Below are 22052 nucleotides of genomic sequence, written 5' to 3'. Positions count from 1 at the left end.
CATCCCAAGACAAGATCTATGCAGTGTATATATAGAGAGTATACATGGAGAGTAGATAATGAGAGTAGATAATAGTGTGTGTGTGTATATATAGAGAGAGAATATATATTAAGCAAATACCTCTTTTTATTTTTTTCCTTAATGAACAAGGGCCATATACAGCTCACTGTTTCCAAGGAGTTGCATCATCACCATTGATGACCACATTTAATAGTAAAATAAAAATGAGAATGAATTACAAAAGGGGTTCCTTCAAGACAAGGATTACAAAAGCATATGTACATTCCAAACATAAAGGAAACAAGAGCAAAAGCAAAAGCAGGGACAGAGAGATTCTAGTAACATTTGCATTACTTTAGGGAAAGGACCACAATCCACACTAACCAAGAGAAGAGTTTGCTGAGTAAAGAAATACATGTATTTTACACAGGGTCAGTAAGAGTCTGATGGGATGGCAGCTGGACAGAACTTCAGGAATCAAAGCTGAGTGTGTCCACTTAAGTTACACCTAAAAGCTTCAGAGACATACGGATGCTTCAGATCTTTGCAAACAAAGAAATTACTGTTAAAATAAAGAAAGCAAGTAGTAAAATAGGCCTGGATTAACAAGCCAGCAGTGAAATTCCTACTCTTTTTTTTATGTTAGCATGAAACAAACAGTATCTATATCTTCAGTGAGCCCACTTGAGTAAGTTTTCACTTATACAGAAAAGTCCACAATGTAGCTCCTAATTAATGCTGTTTTCAGTTATTGTGATCTATATATATTTAAATTCAGGCCAAAACTGGAAGACTGAAGTCTTCCTAATGAGCCTATTTTTTGTTTTGCAGTTAATCTTATAATTTTTCCCTCAAAAATACTACCACCTCTCCAGCTGAAAGCTGCCCATCAGCCAAGTTAGCCTTCAAATTTTACACTGACTGTAAACAAGAATTATAAATGTGCAATGCTGCAAAAAAACAAAATGGAGCAGTAGGTGCCACTGTCCTTTAAGCCACCAGCATCATTTCAGAAAGTTTTTCTTTCAATAGCCCGCTTCCTTCAATGATGGCTTTTTTAGACTGATGTTGAGTTATTAGTTAAAGACAGATGATGCACAGGGGAAAGTAGCTGCCCCTTAATCACACAAGAACATGAAAAATGGAGTGGCCTTTGTTAAAAACATGGTATCACTTTCCAGGTAGCAAATAGTTTCCATCCCCACACTATTCTTTAAGAGAGAGAGTTTGCAGATGAATCTCACAAAAAAGAAAACACTCTTTGCCATAATTAAAGGAAGGAGACTATTCAAGATTTCCAAACATACCAGTGTCTGCTAGAGCATGGTGGTTTTCTAGCATGTAGGAGAGGAAAGGATGCATGTGGCTCTGGGTCATTCCACCTGGCACTGCTGAGCAAAGCACACGACCCACAGCACTGTGATTTCAAATTATCCAGACGTCAAAATTACTCCAACCCACAGTGCTGTTTGGATCCCGCAGCTATCACAAAATAGGTCCATTAGCAGTCAGAAGCAAATGCAGACTGCCCGTCTTAAATGATTACACACAAGTGTGATGACATCAATGCCCGTGAGTCACAATGATGCATCAGTGTACAGCATCATATCTATTTTATAGCATACAGTAATTCCTTAGCCAAAACCACATTGCACAAAACACTAAATCGTTCATGGAAACTTTAAAAACATATTTAGCAAGGGAAATGTTTCAAAAGCCTGAAGCATGTCTTGTTGGAGCATCAGTGTCTTTTAGTCAAATACGTAAGCGTATAACATAATGATCAAGTTTTCCTAGTAGTTGGTAGTAGAAAATGCTCTACTTGCTAATACTTCAAAATGAAGCCCCGGATGGCATTTCTTCACTGTGTATTTACATACAGCAGTCTGAACAAAAGTTCTAAGGCTCTAGTTTCTCAAAAAAATGATCACAGTGAAGAAGGATTTAAATGGAGTTAATGCAGCTATTGACGATACAAAGAAGGATGCCTGTGTCATTTGCTATTGTACAATCTGGGGCATTTCACTCCATGCTTTGGCTTTCTTCTTGGCCAGGGATAGCCAGGGTGGTTCAGCAGGACTGCATGGTGTCATTGGCAGGTTAGAAGAGTGTCTTGTTTCCTTTTCAACAGCAGGAATCACAGATGCTTCCTGAGCAATAGATCCAACTTTACCTGCCAACAAGAAGATATCCATCACTCATCAAAAGGCTAGAGAGTTAAAAGCTCGGTTTCTGCCAATAATGCTTCCTTCTCTGGAAAGAAAATCATTTTACAGCCCAGAATGTCTATGACTCAAGAATAAAAATCAGAGAAATTACTAAACTGGGTATCATTGGTCCAGCTACAATGAAGGCCAGGACTAGCTACTGCAATGGAAAAATCTGTATCAAGCTTGATGACTTCAGACAGCCTAGCATGGGGCATCACAGGTGCAGCTCCCATTTCTCAAGATATGGTTTACAAGTCTTTCAACATTGTGCTCTCTCCATCCTTTTCAACCCATACAGGACTTCATGTCTAAGTCAAGCTAGAAAAACTCAAACATTTCCTCAATACCCCATTAGCCTGTGTGCAGCATGTGGCTGACAAGATGAGGCTGCTGTGCTCCAGCACAAGAACAGAGGCCACATAGGGACCTGAGCAACGCTAAGTACAGGAAACTTGATCTTGCCTGCTCTTAAATCAATGAAAAATGTCAATCAGCTCCATCAGCCACACTCCAGATCAAAGCCAAGAAGTTCCGTATCTCCACACAGGAGGTCTCTTTTCACAACCCCGGCTTACAGCTATCCTTGCAGGAGGCAAGCTATACTTAGGAATAATGGAGGAAGTGTACTATCCCCTAAAAACAGGCTGCAGCTCTACATGCACTGTACATTCTTTGGAAGCACCGAGGAGGATACAGGAATTTCAGTGTATTGAAATACTGAACATGGGTTTTCACTTTTCAGGAGACAAACCTCACCATGCTTAGTAAAGTGGCAGAGACAAGAATCAAGCTACGTAGCCTTCCCATGGTTATGGGAACACGGGGGGTGTCACACAGCAAAACAAACCAATTGCACTCAGTTACATAAGTATCTGACTTCTTGGAATTTGCTTCCAAACTCAGCTGACATTGAGCTGTCCTGGCTTTTCTGCTGCGTACAGAATGTGCAGAATTGCACACAAGACCTCAGCCATCTATCACGGGAGAAGAAAACTGCTTAAGTTAACATAAGCCACAAAGTAAAATAAGTATCTATCTCCTCTGGATACTGAATCTGTATCCCCTCCACCGGCAGCACCTTCAACTAGGTAAACTGCTGGCTGTGCTCATGGGAACTGAATAGGAAAAGGAGAGTTTACATTTGGGATTCCTAACTTCTTGCTCACATACTGATTGTGCCGAGTGTTTCCAAAGTGTGATTTTCTGAGTAGTGAAGGAGTGACGTTCTCCTTAAATATCAGCACTGGTCAGAGTTCTCTGTGACATTCCAAGAGTGGAAGATTATCCCAAATTGCTGTCCCTAGAGGGGAGAAATAGCCCTTGGTTATCGGGAAAGTAGGTCAGTTCTTGGGAAGAGGTGATGCAGAAAGATTTTAATTCTCTGCAAGGCCCACAGGCGAGATGAGTTCTGCTGGATGAGTAGCAGCACGCTTTGTGTAGTTCTGGGCTTCTGCTGAAGGATGCACGGCCCCCAAGACATGAATGATTCAGCGCAGAAATCCAGCCTGTTTGGGACAGCCTTTCAAAGGAAGACTGCCATCTAATCTGAGCAGAATTCTCACTTTGCACCTAAAACCATGAGATAAAGTTGACCTGTAATGAAATACTTTCTAAAAAAGATGGTATTTCCATCCCCTGCCCATAGTTCAGCTAGCACGTGACACAGAGCCTCCCTGCAGGTGCACATCCTTAGCTGGTCGGCTGTCTGGAGTAAGAGAGAAAGCTCGTTTTGTAGCACTTGTAAAGGGCCTACAAACAGCTGCCATGGGGAAGAGGCAGAGATGTAACCCCTTAGTATATCTAAATACAAGAATTCTGGGTGCTGTGGATTGTAAGGGGGAAATGACCTCGTAGTGACAGTGTCAGCAACAGGAATCTGGATCAGAGGCACTCCTCTGACCTATTGAGGCATTTCTTATCTTCTTAGGCAGCGTCTGAAATCAGTAGCGTTCAGTTCACATAAGATGCTTGTACAGCGGAAGAGCTGGCTTATCTGTACCTAGCTGGAGCATGCTTGGCACCACACTGAGTGAGCAGGGAGCTATAAGCTGCAGCCCAGCAGTAGCCCTGGAAAAGGCATGTGAGTCAACATCTGAGTCACACTCTTCCCTGCATTTCTCATACAGAGATTCAGAGTTAGTGGGGCAGAAAGAAAAGAAAGTGGGCAGGAGAGGTAGAAAACCGGCATGGCTCAGCAAGGACCTGCTAAGAGAACTGAGGGTGAAGAAAGGGGTGTACAAGCTCTGGAAACAAGGGAAGAATACAGGGATGCCGTCCGAACTTGCAGACGTGGGATCAGGAAAGCCAAGGCGCAGCAGAACTGAACTTGGCGATGGAAACGTTGAAAAACAATAAGAAAACCTTCTACAGTACAATTGGCCAGAAGAGGACAGGCCAAAAATGGGCGTACCTTAACTCTGGTAAATTTAAAAGGAGAAATGGCTTTCAACAGATAGAAGAGAAAGTCTGATGTGCTGATGAGTTCTTCACCTCGCGTCTTCATTGGTGGCCAGAGATTCTAGTCTTTTTTCCACCGTGTCCCTAAGTCTTGCACCCCCCAATACCCTCTATGTGGGGGACAAGGAAGGTTAACATCCGCTACCCCACTGTGTAAGGGTAGAGCAAGTCGGAGAGTGCCTCCTTAGACTGAATGAGTATAAGATCTATGGGCAGATGGCGTGCATGCCAGGGTGGTCCTGAAGGAGCTGGCTGAGGGTGGTTTGGCTGAGCCGCTCTCCACTCATATTTGAAAGTTCTGGCTTGTCAGGTTGAGGTTGCCACGGCATGATTGGAGGAAGGTCACGTTCACTCCATTTTACAAGAAGGGGAGCAGGGACGGGATCCCGGGGAACTACAGGGCTGGTGGTTTCACCTCGTAGGCCTGGGGAAACCTTATGGAACAGTTCTTCTCCTGGACCCAAGATGCCTTGATCACATAAAGAACGAAGTCATGTGATCGAGACAGGCCAGCATGGCTCTCACCAGGGGGAAGTATCATGCATAATCTAATCTTGTGGCCTTCTATGATGGAGTGACGGGCTGTTGCGTGGAATGAAGGGAAGGCGGACCGATGTTCATTACCTGGGACCTGAGCAAGGCTTTGAACATGGTCCCCATCACATCCTTCATCTCCAAATTGTAGGGAGAGTGGATTTTGATGGGTGGACAACTAGGATGGATAAAGCAGATTGGTTGAAAGGCCTCGTAGACAGAGGGGTGGTGGTCAATGGCTCTAAGGATCTCCTGGTATGTCCAGGTGGAGGCCGGGTAACGAGCGGTGTCCCTCAAGGTCTGTCTTGGGACCTTGCTCTTTTAACATCTTTATTAATGACTAAATCGATGAGGATGGGAGTAGCACCCTCAAGCAAGTTTGCTGATTGACACCAAAGCTGAGTGGTGCAGCGATACGGTGGGAGGGAACGGATGCATTCAGCAGGGGACCTGACAGGCTGGAAAGCTGGGACTCGGGTGAACCTAGATGAGTTCAACACGGCCAAAGTGCAAGGTTTTGCACTTGGCGCCGGAAGAACCCCAGGCACTGTTACAGGGGGAGGAGTGTCTTGAGAGCAAGCTCGGCAGAAGAAAAGACCTTAGGGGTTCCTGATTTAGATGAGAAACTTAACATGAGCAAGCAGTGCGCTCTGCAGCCCGGAAAGCAAATGGGATCCTTGGGCTCCATCAGGAGAGGCGTGGTTCAGCTGGGATAGGGAGTGATCTGTCCCTCTCTATCTGCTCTTGTGATGCCCCATCTGTTGTACTGTGTCCAGTGTGGGAGCGCACAGTGACAAAAAAGATATGGAGATTTTTGCGAAAAGGGTCAGAGGAGGGCCACAAAAGATGATCAGGGGCTGGAGCACCTCCCCTATGAGGACAGGCTGAGGGAGTTGGGGTTTGATCAGCCTGGAGAGAGAAGGTTGCGGCCGGTGACCTCATTGCAGCCTTTCAGATACCTGGAAGGGAACCTTACTCCCAGGAAGGAGTAAACTCTTCGAAAGGGCTGATAATAGCAGGGACTAGGGGAAATGGTTTTTAAGTTGAAGAGAAGATTTAGGTTGATGTTAGGGGAAAGTCTTTTACTAGAAGAGTGGTTCAGGTCCTGGAACAGGCTGCCCAGTGAGGTTGTGGATGCCCCGTCCTTGGAGGGTGTTCAAGGGCCAGGTTGGACAGGGCCGCTGGGCAACCTGATCTAGTAAAGGTGTATGTTTGGTGGCCCTGCTAGGCAGGGGGGTTGGAACTACATGATCCTTGAGGTCCCTTCCAACCCGGGTAATTCTGTGATTCTGTGATTCTGTGGGGCAGGAGAGGGGCCTTTCAGCCTCTGCTCTCCGAGGGGTGGAATTGACTCTTAGCTGTATTATTCCTGATGGATGTTTATTTAACCTCTTCTTGAATACATCAAGCAATGGAAACTGCAGACTCTCTAGAAGTCCTTAGCCTATTCCGTGCTTCAGAACTCTTTATTGTTAAGAAGTTTTTCAGCCTCCCCAGTGCATTCTGAGCTCATGCAGGGCATGAGCTTCCTCTCTGCAGCAAATTAAGTCCTTCAGTAGACTAAACAACTCCACTCCCATCAGTATTTCCTGTCTGACTGGAGGTCTAGAAGACCTGACCTTTTTGCTGCACTCTTCTGGACAATGTCCAACTTCAGCTGGTCCCTGGAAAATGTTTTTTAGTATTGATCTTTGCCAGTAATAAATCACCACCCTGTTTACATGCCATTCCATGAACTGGAGATGAAAGTGCATCGCTTGCTTTCTCTGCTGAATGAGCCAGTACATATAAAACTTAAACACATGACCTAACACATACACGACTTATGCAAACTACTACTATATGCAAACTACAGTCTGAACAGGCCTCATAAAAGGTATGCTGATTATTCAAAAGAATAGAATCACAGAAACATTAAGGTTGGAAATTTAGATCATGTTGCTCAATCATCCACCTACCACCAATGTTGCCCACTAAACCATGTTCCTTAGAACCACATCTATGCAGTTTTTGAACTCCTCCAAGGATGGTGACTCAACCACCTCCTTGCACAGCCTGTTCCAGTGCAAGACCACTCTCCATTCCCTACCACTCTTACCACTTACTGGAGTAAATTATATCCATTATGTAAAGATGTGGCTGAAAGAGAATACCTGCTGCAGCACACACACTGGTCTTCGTTTGTGGTTTCTTCTCCTGAGGCCTCAAGCTAGAAGGCATGTTCTTCTGTGTGTTCTCACTACCACAGACAACTTGCTATAAAAGGAGGAAAAGAAAAAGAGAATGCAAATAAGAAACCTGCCAGACAGCTGTGTTCCTAAAGCTTGCCATTAGAGTTCTGGTAGCATCTCCAAACCTAACTATGGAAATGCAGAAAAAGACAAACAGGAGGGAGAGGGCAAGAAGTAAGATAGCTGTTACAAATACGGGGTCACTGCACATGCAAGCAAGTTATCCTCTCTTTTTCACTGAGCAGGAATTTAAGGCTCGCATGGGAAATATGTGCAAGAGCCACTGGAGAAGCCAGACCTTCAGTACAGTTTCTGCAGTGAAGCAGAAGCACTGGAGCAGATCAGTGAATGCTGTCTGTAGGGCACCACTAGTGAGAAAGGTGCTGTGCTGTACATTCATTCTTGGTGAAAGATTCACCCCGAGGTAACTTTACTTGGAACTCTACCTCCTCTACCTCCTCTTGATCAGCTTTGCTCGAGGTTTGCTCTTCAGCCTTCTGTTCCTTGGCAAGAGGGTGGCCCTGGAAACCCTTTTGTTTTAGTTTTGCCATGGAGATCCAAGCCGGCTCAGAGGAAGCGGTTTCCAAATGTAGAGAGGCTACTTTTTCTATAAAAGAAGTATTTTTGAAATAAAGAAAGGATTTAGGTCGTCAGCCTAAAGCTGGAGTGTTTTCTGTTTCAAATCCTTCTGATTCTGTAATACCCTTTGAACACCAGGGAGATAAAATTACCTTCCCCGATGATCCTGTCCTTGGCAACAATCATTTTTCTGTTCATTCTAGAGTTTTTTACCCAACTCTGCTTCCGTTTAAGTCAATGGCAGAACTCCCGCTGAGACCATTATGAACTGGATTTTGCCTTTGAAACAACATCCTTACATCACTGATTAGAGTAAGATAGCCATTATTTTTTCATGTAGCATGTAAAACACAGGCTACCATTTTGCCTTTTGAGTATTTTAAATTAAGTGACTGTAGGAAAAAAAACCATGCCCCCATGCCCAGTGCAACTCCTAGTTAAGGTCTGAACTGCTGCAGAACAGCAGCAACTTTTACAAAGCTGCGTTAAAACCCCGACTATGTGCAGAAATAGGTTGCACCAGAAATGTTTCAGATGCCCTTAAGCTGTTATTCCGATATTATTCTTGCTAGAACACACCCCTCATTAAGATAAGACAAGAATTCTCTTGACTGACTAAATCATCAAGCTATGAAATGATGGTAATAACAAACTCAAAGCAGAATTTGGTCCTCTTCAAGAGGATTTTATCTTTTGTTTGCCATTCTTTCTAAGGTCTTACATGGCCACTGCCTTCTACAATGTTTGAATAGAAGTATAGCATAAATACCTGAAGGTTTAGTACTGTTTTGCTTCTTTGTCCCTTCTTCTGATCTTGTCTTGGGAGGACTTTTGTCTTCTAGATCAGCTTGTTTTAAAAATGATGCTGTGCTGACAGGAAGGCTCGGAGCTGGCTTCCCAACGCCTGCTGGCTTCTGATCCTCCTTGACAGCTGCAGAAGCAGTGAGAGCAGCTGAGGGAAGCAACTTCAGAGACTCAGCACGGCTTTCACTCTGGTACTTCAGTAAAGAAGATGTTCTCCTCAGTTTGACCCCAAACGGATTTTCAACATTTTTTGCTTCACGGTCAGCCCAATCCAGAGAAGAATTCAAATGCAAATCACCATCCTTATAATCTCGATCAAATCTGCTGCAGTTGTTTTTCATTGAATCCTGGACTGCATGTTCTTTTGTTATTCCTTCAAATAATTCCGGTCTTATAGGGGAGGTTGGGGAACTTCTGGTATAGGAATCTTCTTTTGAATTTGAACCCCCCGAGAGAGATCTTTGCCATGCAGGTGCAATGGTAAACCTAACTGGTTTCGCAGCAGCAGTCTTTAGCAGGCTCTGTGTATTTGCTTCTGAGGACTGACTGTCTTTCTCTGATTTCCTGTGAGAAACTGCGCTGCTTACCTGGAACTCCTTACAGTCATCATTAGAAGAGACATTGCATGTCAATCCAGCCACACTTGAAGAGGCCAGACTTTCAATGGAAAGTTTTTCAAAAGCGTATGATGTGCAGGTTTGCTGACTGACGTGGTTATCCTTTGAAACAGGACAAGGTATTTCTGCTGTAAAGCATACATCTAATTTGCTGGGAGGTAGCACACAACCTGCTTCTAACACAGACACAGCAGTGTCTATTTTTTTTCCTGCGTTGCCTTTGGATGGCTGAAATTCCTTATTTGCACAAGTTTCATTGTCATTTTTTGTTGCTGAGCTGTTTTCAGACTTCAAAACAGCCACCGTCTTGGCATCAGAAGAAGACTCTGAATCAGCTACAGCAACCTGTGAAGTGCTCAGAGCGGTATCTAAGACAGACTGGTTGCAACAGCTCTCATTAGTACCCAGAGAAGCTTCTACTTTGCCAATAAATAGTGTACCCTCCTTTTCCTGGTCTTTGGCATTCTGGTCCACAGATTTTGCTGGGGACCTTTGTGCACCATATGCCAATACATTTACACTCTCCATTTCCATGCCACTGCTACATGAGTCAGCTGCTAGTACACCTGGAAGCACAACAGCTCCTGCTTCAATCTGCTGAGATTTTGGAAGTGCACATACTTCCATATTGGTATTTTGCTGATGTAATTTCAGTTCCCCAGCAGCCTCATCTGAACAGTGTGGCACTGCAGCACTGTGCTGTTCCCCCAGGCTCACTGGAGGAGACTCAGGTTTCAGAAGGGATGTGGCTGCATTACATCGATGGTCCATATCTGGAAGGCACGCATCTTCTTGCAGCAGAGTACAAGAGTCTTCTGCAACAAGTGTGGAACTGCAGGAGTCAGGGTCAGCATCAGCAGGATATTTTACACTTGGTGTCTCCTTAGAACCACCTCCCTTTGCATTATGTTCCACATGGGCTGATAAGCCTGTATCAAACAAAAGAGAAGAGTGTGCACTTCAAGGTTCAAGCACCATCTATATTAGTAATTCATACCAGATATGCAATCATTTAGCAGTATTTCCCCATGTTTGGCTTCTATTATCTGAGAAAAACGGCTGTTAAAAACATGTTTTAGAATAAAGTTCAACGAGTGTTGTCTGCTTAAGCTGTACCTAATCACTGGCTGTCTAGCTCCTTTCCATGCACATCCCTATTTGTAAGGGATTTATAGTGCTAAGTAAAAACATATGTATTATTTTGTAGAAATTTCAGTTGTTTTTACAAGCTAGATTACAGCTGTTTTACCACGGGTACTTAGCTGTTATTCAAATGATAAGAGGGGAAGCAGGAGAGGAAGTCTGGTAAACAAGCCAATTAACATCACCTTACACACATAACATACAATTACAGAATCACAGAATCATGGCATCACAGAATGGCTGGTGTTGGAGCAATGCTGAGGTTGTTTGCTTCTGAGTTTCAGGGAGCTCATCCCCAGCCAATGTGTCTTAACCAGCTGTGTAGCACTGGTACTTCTGAACCTGCTACATTCACCTCACTTATTTCTTAATGCTGTCCTCAAAGATCACCATTTCAGCACTACAGTTTGACTGGAGAATGTGATGTCACCATTACACTTCAGCAGCCAGGACTGGTTTTAAAGTATAAAACCAAGAAGGTGCCTGGATTGAAGCCAAGTAGGTCATGTCAGTCTACTATAGTAGAGTTCAATCCATTGCTTTGGAAAGTCACAAGTTTGCATTACCTTCCCAATTGCTTTTATGCTGGTTGCTCTCAAATAATTCTGTTGGATTTCCCTTCTTCTCTGGAGTTGCAGGGAAGCACGCTTCTTTCTCTGTGTGTTCCACCTAATGAAGAGCAGAAAGATGTTTTAATTAAAAGGATAATGCACAAAAACTGTACTTTATACACACTCACACATGTTTTTGAATACACAAAACATTTAGAAACAAAACCTGTCTTCTGTAATTTACCAACACTGTGGGTAATGTGCTATTCCAGTTAAGAAGCCTGAAATCATTCACGTTTTAAGCTGTCTCTAGAATCCCTCCAAAGGCACAAACCTTCCTAAGGCCCTTCCTTTGGCATACACCACAGATAATATGAAATAGTTTGTAGAAATAGGCCTGGGCTCCTTTAAAACTGAAAACAAGCTTTAGAAACAATAGGGATGTTTTTACAAATGAAGTGTAACATGCAACCTTTTTTTTTCGACTGAATAATGAAAAAAAAAAAAAAAAAGTTGTGCTTTTATTCAGCCCCTATTACACTGAAGGAATGGGGTGTTGAAAAGTATGTGGTTTCCCATCTATTTCCAGAAAGGAAAAAGTAAAGGAAGGTGAGCATGTTCTTTCTGCATGGCAATCCTTTTCCAGAGGAGACTCACCTGGCTTTGCTGGCTCTTGCTGATAAAGCCCTTTTGTTTCCGGGGGTTGATGGCAATGCGGTGCCGGGCAGCAGAGGTGTCCAGGCAGCTGATGGGGCTGGCAGGGATAGTGAAGTCAATGGGAAGGGAGCTGCTGCCCCGTGAGCCTGCAGCCCCGAGAGCAGCAGAGGCTGAAGGACTAATGGGCCTAGAGGAAGCTCCAGAAGGTATCTGTAAAACACAGACATGGCACTGTAAGATTTGCTCACCCTCCCCTCAGCTCTGAAATGTAATTCCATTGCTAGCTTACTCTGTTTCAGAAGCCTGAAATGGTTGTATGTTTGGACATAAATCCTTACTTTAATGTCTAATGCACATCTGATATCTATGCACACCTAATGCAGTTTCTTCATAGAGATTCCTCAGTTCTGCATGTTCACAGAAGTATAATACACAGAAGCAAGAAATGCTCATTGCAAGTGCCTCAGCTGCCCCTTCCCATTTACTGTCTATCTGAGAAGTCATTTGCAATATATACATGCACCAGCAGGAGACACTGGTGCAGTTTTTATAGCTGCCTTTTCTTCCAGATAATGAGACACAATACAGGAATGTATTATTAAAAAGCCACAATAGTATGGGTATTTTCTCCTCATTCTTTCTAATTCCGAGAAAGTTACCACAACCACTTTGCTCTTAATATCACTCTCCCAGAATAAAAACCAACGCTTCTCTCCAACACGTCTCCCAGAACCATCTCCCAGACAGTGACCCGGACCTCGTCCTCATACCAGCGCTGCACTGGGGAACTAAACAGCAGCAACCTTAGATTAAATGATCAAAATACAGTGTTTACAGAAGTGCTTACAGAGAAACCCCTAAATACTGATTTGAAATGCAGCCCTGCAAAATGTCACACATGCCCAACAAGTCTGATTCAGTCTAACACACTCTCCACTTTGGCTTTGGCCACAAAAGCAGGTGAAACAGCCATGGGCTTGGCATTCCAATTTTGGTTTGGTTTAAGCCTGAGATAGTGCATGGAATTTAAAGCATACATATGCTGATAAAGTTCTGAAGATAATGAAAGCATCTTAGCAACTGAGCTACAAAAACTAAGTACGTTGTTCTGTATTTGAAGCAACTAAAGCTTATTTCCTAATTCTTTATGCCATCATAGGTCTGCAGTGATGGGAGGCTCATTTCCTACAGAGCGTTTGTGCCAAAAAATTGTTCCCGACACAGAAATGGAGTCCCTGCTTTGGTTTTATTTACACCAGGATGAAGATACCACCAAGGAAGTTAGATTTCTGTAAAGTCTCTCTGGCAAAGCAGCATCAGTGCTGGTCAATGTCTCTGCAAAGGCTGGCTTTGACAGCCTGATTTATCCCCAGTAAACCAGAAAGTGGGCATTTATAAATGCAGAAGCCTCCAAGAACTGACACCAGTGACAAATAAGGTTTTTTCACACAGCGTGATGCTCTTGAAAGGCCCAGTAACATAACAGAGGGTGAAGATGTTCAGTAACTATCCTCTGCATCAAAATCAGGGCAACAGCAAAATGGAAACCACCGCATTGTGTGTAGATTACATTTTGACATTACGACATACAAGACATTACATGCATTTCCTTCAATTCCCACCTTTCTTTCTCATCGGGGATGAGGCTGAAAGACCAAAATAGTTCTGAAACTGCAGTGTTGGAAAGAAAAGGTTTTTTTGCATTGTAAGGAATAAACAGCACAGGCTTACAAAACAGAGTATTTTAGTAAAAGTGTAACACAGGATCTAATTAACAAAAGAGACATGGAAGTAACAATAAATAAGGTAAGTTATTAGAAAGTAATGGCAACCTAAGTTACTCAGATCAGTTTGGGCTCTAGAGGTGTCTGACCAGAGGTAGGAATCATTACTTCATCTTTCCATTCCTAAAGAAAAGGATCTAGGGATGACTATGCAGGAAAGCACCTGGTCTCAACCGTGGGCAGGCAAACTGAGCTGGTTTCTCTCTCCCTTTTCAAAGGCTGGAGAAGGAGAGAATGGGAGTTTCCTCAGCAGTGGGCTGGCACTAAGCGTTTGAGAGTGTGTATCTCAGGAAAGTTCATTAGCAGGAAGAGTAGCTATTTACCTGTTCATCTTCACTGTCTGTCCCGCCTAAACTCAAAGAGCTATGACGCTGAACAGGGTTGGAGGACTGTGGGATAAAATAAGGAAGAGGATAAGTCAAGGGAAGGATCACAACGAATTACCTGGGACTGGGTACGTAGCATTAAAATTATGAAAAAATACAAGAGGAAAGTTATAGGAAGGGTGACTGCAAAGTCCCTGCCTCACAGAATACCTCTCATTTTTTCACTGGATACCAGACATAAGGTAGAGGAACTTTATCCTGCTACAGAATATGTCTTAAAGGTTGATTTCAAAGAAACAAAATGCTCTGCTGGGTGTATATGCAACAGGGCAACATGCACTTTAATGAGGAATTGAACCAACACATTTTAAAGTTATTTTTGTTTTTGGCTTACTGTTTTAAGAACTTTGAATTGATAAATGCTTGCATACTCACTCTAATCCAAAATCATGCATCTGCTGTAGAAAGGCTATTCATGAGAAAGATAATTCCAAGTCTCTCTTAGAGTCCCATCAGCACCTATTCTCATCAGACTCATGGGATTCTAACTTGCCTGTCAATTCAATTAATATTGCCCTTAAACCACCAGGCAGTTCATTACTGCAAACAGACTTCAATGAACCAAAGAATTATGCTCATTCCTCATTCACATGTGTGCCTGAAATGAATGACTCCAGTGGTGTTTTACACAAACACCACATCTAAATACCATAGGATTGCATAAAATAAACAATGCAAAATGGCATCAAAACACAGCTTTGTGGGCACAGAGGTTTTATCACAAGTGAACAAAAAGGCCTTTGCCTTCCTCAAACAGTGGCAATTTTTTCAGTGCAGAAGGTCACTAAAGTGATGTAACTGTACCTTGCTTGGTGAATCGGTCAGAACTTCATGAAGGGTTGAAATGTCAGGAGGGCTTCTGGGCAATCCATCATCCTCCGAAACTGTGCCGGCATCTTCCGTTTTCTTTCCAGTGATAACAAGTGGAGGAGATCCAAGCCTGATGTTTTGCTGCAGCTGAAGCTGTGGTTAAAGAACAGTATAGACTTTCAATGGCATTATCTGCATTTTGGAAACTTTTATCCCAGTTGCTCCTATTAGACATGAGGAGTCTTTTATTTAATAAAAATATTTGAAGGAACAAGGTATTCAAAGAAGGAAAAAAAAAAAAAAAAAAAAGAAGAAGAAACATTAATTAAATTTTATTTAATTATATCCATCAAGGACCCATAGTTAGAACAGACTTCCATGTAAAACTAACATAAAAATCAGTTTTATTCACTAAGTCATCCAAGACACATTTAACCAGGCAAGAAAATGCACAGCAGTATAACTAAGTTTAGATTTAAACTTTTATCTTAGGTTTAAACATTCTCTAAATGTGACATGTGCCAGGACACCCGAATAGTCCCACAGAGTACTGTGAGCCAGCAGTCCCCATCCCCAGGCTTATGAGGACAACTCTTTTTCCCAAAGCCCTTCCAAATCCCATCAGCTTGTCACCATCCTCTGCTGCACAAATCAGTGGGACCCACTTCTTACAGAAACAGAACTTTATTCAATTTCTGATCCACTCTAACAAGCTCCTTGTTCATTTGCCCCAGCATCATGTTCTGGTTCTGTCTACAGCAAGAATGATAACAACAGGCAGAAGCAACTTAGTTTGTAAAAGAGTATGAAGATTCTTTTCCAAGCCTGCACAAAAGAACGCTCTGGCAGACCCTGACCCTAAAAAAGAAAACAAAGTCCATAACCTCACAAGGAGCCAGATGTTCCCTCAAACTGAAAAAGCTCCAAACTCAGGAAGCACCATCACTAAAACTCTTGGCTTAAGTATTTTGACTATGTCAAACCTGGAATACAGTTGAGGTCTGAACAGCATTTTTGTGCTTCAGCTAAAAAGACCTCACTTGAATATCCTCAGGATAAACATGCAGACCTCTTTTTATTCTGGTTCTTTGCTTATTGAGCTAACTTTGGAAATTCTACACTGAAAGTTATGCTTTAAAACAGAATTAAGCAGCTGTCATTTGGTGGGATTCATTTGGAATATAACTCCTATAGCACAAGCAGTTACACAGGGGAGCACAGTGCCATCCTCAATCTCCAGGCCCCCGATTTAAATGGCTTTCCTTCCCTCTTACCCTCATCAGTCAAATAAGCACAATCAGGAATGACAACGAACAGCACAAAGATTGTATTATATGGGAAAAAAAATATGACGTACAACATATTTGTGCATTTAATGGGAAGGAACACACGGTCAATGTTATTCTCCTCTCTCTTCACAACTTCCCAATTCTGAGTTACTAAATTTATTGCATGCAGACAGTAAAGTGGTAGGTGAGGAAGTCTGAATTTGCAGTCTTTCTTCTACTAGTAGAAGTTAAATCTACACTGCTAAGAAAATATCTGTTAGCGATAATATAAAAATATTTTGTTAGCGATTGGCTTTTTATCTGAAAGCCAAGCTGTCTTTTAAGGCTATGGAAATAGTGCTGGCAGTATTAAGTTATGATGCAGGATGACATGTGGATGAGGAGAGGGCACAGGGAGCTGGAGATAGTGTGAAGAGCTTTTTTTCCCTCAGTGAAGTTCTATCATACACATACATGACCTTACCTGCTGCTCCTATTGTTATGCAGAAAATACCCTGAATTGAAGGTTGGCTTATTTTGCAGTCTCACAGAAGAACAAGTCTCCCTGTGCATCTTCTGTTTCTTAACACATGTTGCAATTGTGTTTTGCAACATGAATCTCACACTGGGCCAAGGAAGAATTTCAATGGCCTTTGGCTGCCATATCAACAATTTGTTTTGGTCACTGGAAAAACCTTAAACTTTTATCTCAGTGCTCTGAGCTGGATAACTATTTGAATGCAATTAGTGCAGTCAACAGTTGATAAGGGAGCTGTCAAGGAGGGATCGGTATGTGCTTTGGGAGAAGGAAATGACCTAGCAGAATACAGTATCCTCTGCTGGCAGAGAACGGAAGAATAATGATATAAATAAAGCTGTTGTTAATAATGACCTGACATATCCATCATCCCACACACTTGCGCAGCTCTTGGTGCTAACATGTACTGTGGGGAAAAAAAAAATTCAGCCAGAATTGAAAATAAATAAATAAATAAAAGTCCAAAAACTCCAAAAAACACCTTTTGTAAAAAATAATAATAGATAAAGGGATGCTCTGCATGACAGATAAGTGGCCTTAACCCAAAAGAAGCAACTATGAAGAATTGGAATTCCATTGGAAGAAGACTTACTCATTAAAGAAAGATTCAGTTCACAGACTCTCGGACACACATCAATTGCACAGTATGGGACCTGGACAAGGCTGAAAACTCCATGACTGTTCAAAGATGCAGCTTCCAACAAGCAGAACAGATCCAAATGTAGCAATTCTGCTTTGGATGCTTCAGTCAACAAAGATACGCAGCAGAGGCAACAAGCAACAGAGTTTCCTAGGAGACAATTAATAGAAGGCAGCACCATGAATGAGAGAAAGATGTTCTCACCTGCAAAGTTTTCACTTTTCCAGGTATGCATTCCTGAGATGACGTGTCACCTGCTGCACTTCCTGATACCGACTCAAAAATGAAGACACTGTCATGGGACAAGGCTTTGTTTCCCATGTTTCCTTTGGGCCTAGAAGGAAGGAAAAGCGGTTAATGCCATAGGTACAGCTCTCCAATACTTTTCCTTGCATGGTAATCTTAAAGAAAAGGGAGTGAAACGCATCTCACTCAACTGCAAGCTAACTGTCCAAGGTGGTCACTGCTAGCTCCTTCTACACCCAGGAGGGAAGAGGAAGAACTTTCTAGGATGGAATTGAATGCAAGTGTCTATTTTAGGATGTGAGCAACATCAGCCTTGAACACACAGCCTAGTCTTTGTGGGTTAGAGAGGGAGTCAAGGATGATCAATCAGGTGATGATGACATTCAGTTCTTTCTCTCTGTATATGTATCATAACAATTGGACTTGAAGATCTTGAAAGTCTTTTCCAACCTAGATGATTCAATGATTCTACTTGCATTTGCAAGAGAATTACTGTATTTTTGTCTGGCAGCAGCAAAAAGAACATTGGATGAAATATATGTAGAGTTAACTGCAGATTTCATACAGACGAGTCTTTTAAGTGCAAACATATGTGTGTGACTCCGGGAAGTGTATTTTTATTTGCACTGAAGTAAAAGACACACTGTTAGTTAAACCCTTTGATGTTTCAGCTACTCTACTTCCGGCACTGCTTTCCTTGTGTAAAAGCTCAACTCATTCATGTGCAGCATCCCCGAAGCTGCTATGCCTAAGGATATTTGTCCAACACTTCTTGATCTCTTACTAAACAGTTTTAAATGACTGGAGAGTAGGGAGAATAGGGCTGAGAAAGAGAGCATCTGGACTTGGAGAAGGGCAAGAGAAAAGTGTTCTCACACAGTCTCTGGAGCAGACAGTTGACTTTAAGGCAGATCCCTCCAGCCATTCCTAAACCTTTGGGACCAGGTTAGCTGAGTCACTGCAACACTACAATTTCCTCTGCCCTAAAGAGGGGTTGTATAGCCAGTAACTTACTCTGTTAATATAATGCTAACAAATGAAAGAAATAAATCATTGTTTCCTTAAACCCAAATTGTTTTAATGATGCAGTTGCATAAGTATAACAGAGAGATGGGAGAATGGTAGGACAAGGAGGTGCAAGGACCTGTAAGAAAGTAATATCCGTAAGTTATTCTACCAGGAGAAACCAGTAGTGTCCAGCTGCACCTAATATCTTATTTGATGATAAAGTGCATTTGGCAGCAGCGCTGATTTCATGAATCTCACACTATCTTATGCATCCAATGTTCTCTCCAACAACACACTGTAAACTATGGGAAGTGGCCAGTGTACTATCGCACTTGGTCATTCCAGCCCATAGCTCCACAATCCAAGGCCTAAGAAACTCAAAGTGAGGCCTGAGTAGTTCACATGGAAGGAGAGGAAAGCACCCAAGTTATAGGCTGCAAGATACTGACCCATGACATCCCTGGTGAGAGACTTAACCACGTTCAGAGGGTTGTCCTATTCCAGAAATAAAGCCAAGCAATGTAAGTGTTGTAGCATAGATGGTCTATGGTTATAGGCGAAGCAATATTAACAGCATAAGTTAATAGTTTCTATTTAACTAAGTGAAAAAGTACAATTTTCTGAACTGACTCCGCTCTGGGACCTGAGAACTGTTCTGGACACAAACCTCACTCATATGCACAGCACTTCACGGTGGCTGACACAAAACTAGAAGCCATTTGTTGCTCCCTGTACCTAAATGGTTGTGCAAGAAAGTTAAACTAAGCAGCATTTTCATACTGAGAACACATAACGCTTTCTTTTCCCTTATCCCAACCGGAGAGCACAATTTATGTTAAAAAATAGCAACTCAACTTGGCATGTATTCCCTGCACTGCAGTATTCAGTCATTCTCCTCTCGTAAAGCTGATGATTATCAGACCTTCCAGGACAGATTTCAGAGACTAATACCAATCAAAACAATCTGGGCTGTATTCAGTTTTACAGTCTACAGGGTTGGATCACCCCAGCCCCTGGCTGCCCTCCCCCTCTCCTCCATGTTGGCTTTTGAAGCTAGTAGCAAAGAAAGAGGAAATTCCTGGAATTCCTTCATCAGCATTAGGGCTTGTTTTGCACAAACTTGGACGGAGGCTGTTCCTAAGGGGCCAACTTGTGCTTTCATCCTATTGCAGCAAGAGGTCTGCTTTTATTTATTTATTTTCCTTCCCCGCCAGCTTACCCGGCCTCCTTCGGTGAATGAAGTGTGTTAGCATCGAGCACATAGATGCTGACATCCCTGATGGACTGGCTAGGTTTTAAGTTACTCTCCCCCCTGGGAGGTGGAGGTTCTTTCCTTTTCTTCTTGGCAAAGAAATTCTTGAAAGTCTGAAATCTGGATTTTTTCTTGCCTGCAAGATGAGAAAAAGAAAAAAAATGATGGAAGTTGGAGGTGTTGCTTAGCTTGGAGAAAGTTTTTTCTTAAATTCTGGAGGAAGCCTATGGAGAGCCACGAGCAGGAGCTGCCCATTCAGATCTAATCAGCTGCTTTGTAAATAATTCAGTGCCAGAGTCCTGTGAAAGGTGAAGCTGCCATTCTTAGACAGGTTACCTATAAAGCAACACTGGCCTTCAGCTGACAATGGTGCTGCCTACTTAGGTTCCAGTTTATGAAAAATGCACCTTATGTCGAGAACCTTTCTATCCACAATTGAACACTGATAACACAGATCATACCAGTATCGTTTTAATAAAGCAATATTTTTAAATCTTTCACTTTGAACGTCTTTAATTTGCCTGTTTATTTCTGCTTTTTCTTTACTCGGTGTTGTAAGGACACAAAGAGATTAAAACTAGCAAGTGAATTTAAAAACCCTAAAACCAAAATATCCGTTTCCACATTAAACCACTGCCCCAAATTCAAATGAGCTCTTCCAAGGTCAGTGGAGCAAGCTGAAACTAAGACACTCACCTACAGGACCCTAAACAAAGCAGCCCTAAGAACATAGTTACAAATCTATTGAGCTGATTTCAGATACGTCGCTGTCAAAGTGAAAAGAAATACAAAAAGAACAGCACAAGCTGTATGAGACATAATCGATGTCTTTCATTTTGAGTAAACTACGATATTTTATCATTATTATTTATATTTTCAATGCACAAGAGCTGCATTTTATTTGTCACTGACTCTTATACTGAAGGGTCAGTTTGGAGTGGTCTGGGCCAAGCTATTGTACTAAGACCCTTGTGGTGGACATAAATGCATATGCAGAGCAATAACATCACTGCGTATCAGAGCCAAATTCATTGTTCAATTAGTACTTTACAGAAGTTGGCATAATAAATGTTCACAGCTGGAAGATTCCTGAATAAGCAAGGCATTCTTTCCACAGTTATTGTCTTCTCCCAGTGATGATTTAGTCAGCAATGCTCCTTCTCAACGTGTGCCCTGTACGTGTAGGGATTTCTGCCAACAGGCCTTATCAGGGCTCAAGCTGTGCCATCACACAGCTGCATCACACACCACACAGTAGCCACTTTGAGAAGTAAACAATGATGCTGAGATCTGCTCCCCCATCTCCTCGCGGCTCTCAGGCCCAGTGCCAGCAGCATGCATCACGAAATACAAGAATGCAGCTGCCAAGGAAGATCTGCACTTCACTTTTCCACTGCGCTGGGCTGTCACTGGGACCAAGCTATCTTTCAAACAGTAAAACTGCTAATGGATTCCTGCTCACCTAATGATGGGATGTGGAGCTCCCATGGAGGGTTTATCAGCAGAAGATCTCAAAATCTGCTTATCAGGCAGTAAGTGAACCAGGAGGTTGTGGAAAACAAACATGATAAATTATCTCCCTCAGACTGCAGAGCTGAGCCCAAAGCTTTTGTATTTAAGACTCTCATGAAGCTCAGTGAATTTCATGCTTGGCCCGGAGAGAGATGGCAAAAGAAGAAGGATCACACAGCAATCAGAAGAGCACTGTGCCCACAGAACAACTATGTTCATCAAGACTTTAGAGTCTTCACAAACACCAGTCATTCACATCACCAGTTACACAACTTACATGGTATCCTCCCAGCTAATCTGATAAAGGGGAATCGGTTTATATTAAATGAGCAAAACAAAAGATTAAATATTTTCATGAAGCAGTGCCCCCAAATTACCAGTCCAGCAATGCCTGCAAGCACATCCTGAAGCCTCAAAGAGCAGAACAGCAGACTCAGCTTGATGTGGAGAGCTGTCCTGTACCAGGCATCCATCTGTGGTATGGACAGTGTATTACTGATGAGTGCAATTAGATGCTAGTATTTCCAGCAGCATCAGGTGAATGTTTGGAAAACAAATTAAAAAACCTACCACCAACAACAAAAGAAGTGATCCTAAAGATATCTAAGGGAAAGGGATAGGGAAAGATCTAAGAGAAACAGATATTAAGACCTACCACAAAGGAGAACACTGTCAGGGTACTAGTCCAAACACTTCTTTAGATCAGAAATGGCACTAACTTTAGAACAGAGACTATAGAAAGGATCTGAGACCACCGCCAATTAGTAAACCTCAGCTGGCATGGGACAATATTTGGTTACTGGTGCACAACACAAAGTCCTCCAG

At 42.5% G+C, this 22052-nt stretch overlaps 1 protein-coding gene across 7 annotated transcripts in view; it reads right to left on the bottom strand.

The window, feature by feature from the left end:
* Positions 1 to 106: 106 nt before the first annotated feature.
* Positions 107 to 22052, bottom strand: part of KIAA1210 (KIAA1210 ortholog) — a 46950-nt gene continuing 25004 nt past the window's right edge. For 5 of the 7 annotated variants that reach the window (XM_015860774.2, XM_015860773.2, XM_015860767.2 and 2 more), the window contains exons 3-12: positions 19683 to 19851; positions 17414 to 17543; positions 14758 to 14916; positions 13891 to 13956; positions 11784 to 11993; positions 11142 to 11244; positions 8781 to 10361; positions 7879 to 8039; positions 7355 to 7457; positions 107 to 2173 (exon numbers count right to left, since the gene is read on the bottom strand). In XM_015860774.2, coding sequence (XP_015716260.1) covers positions 2001 to 2173; positions 7355 to 7457; positions 7879 to 8039; positions 8781 to 10361; positions 11142 to 11244; positions 11784 to 11993; positions 13891 to 13956; positions 14758 to 14916; positions 17414 to 17543; positions 19683 to 19851 — 2855 coding nt within the window. In that variant the 3' untranslated portion in view covers positions 107 to 2000. The remainder of the gene's footprint in view (positions 2174 to 7354; positions 7458 to 7878; positions 8040 to 8780; positions 10362 to 11141; positions 11245 to 11783; positions 11994 to 13890; positions 13957 to 14757; positions 14917 to 17413; positions 17544 to 19682; positions 19852 to 22052) is intronic. The other 2 variants (XM_015860769.2, XM_015860768.2) reach the window with 2 other exon arrangements.

Source organism: Coturnix japonica, chromosome 4 (genome assembly GCF_001577835.2).
Source record: "Coturnix japonica isolate 7356 chromosome 4, Coturnix japonica 2.1, whole genome shotgun sequence".
Classification (NCBI taxonomy): domain Eukaryota; kingdom Metazoa; phylum Chordata; class Aves; order Galliformes; family Phasianidae; genus Coturnix; species Coturnix japonica.
Note: the sequence above shows the minus strand (reverse complement) of the source record. Positions and strands in the feature narration are given on the sequence as shown.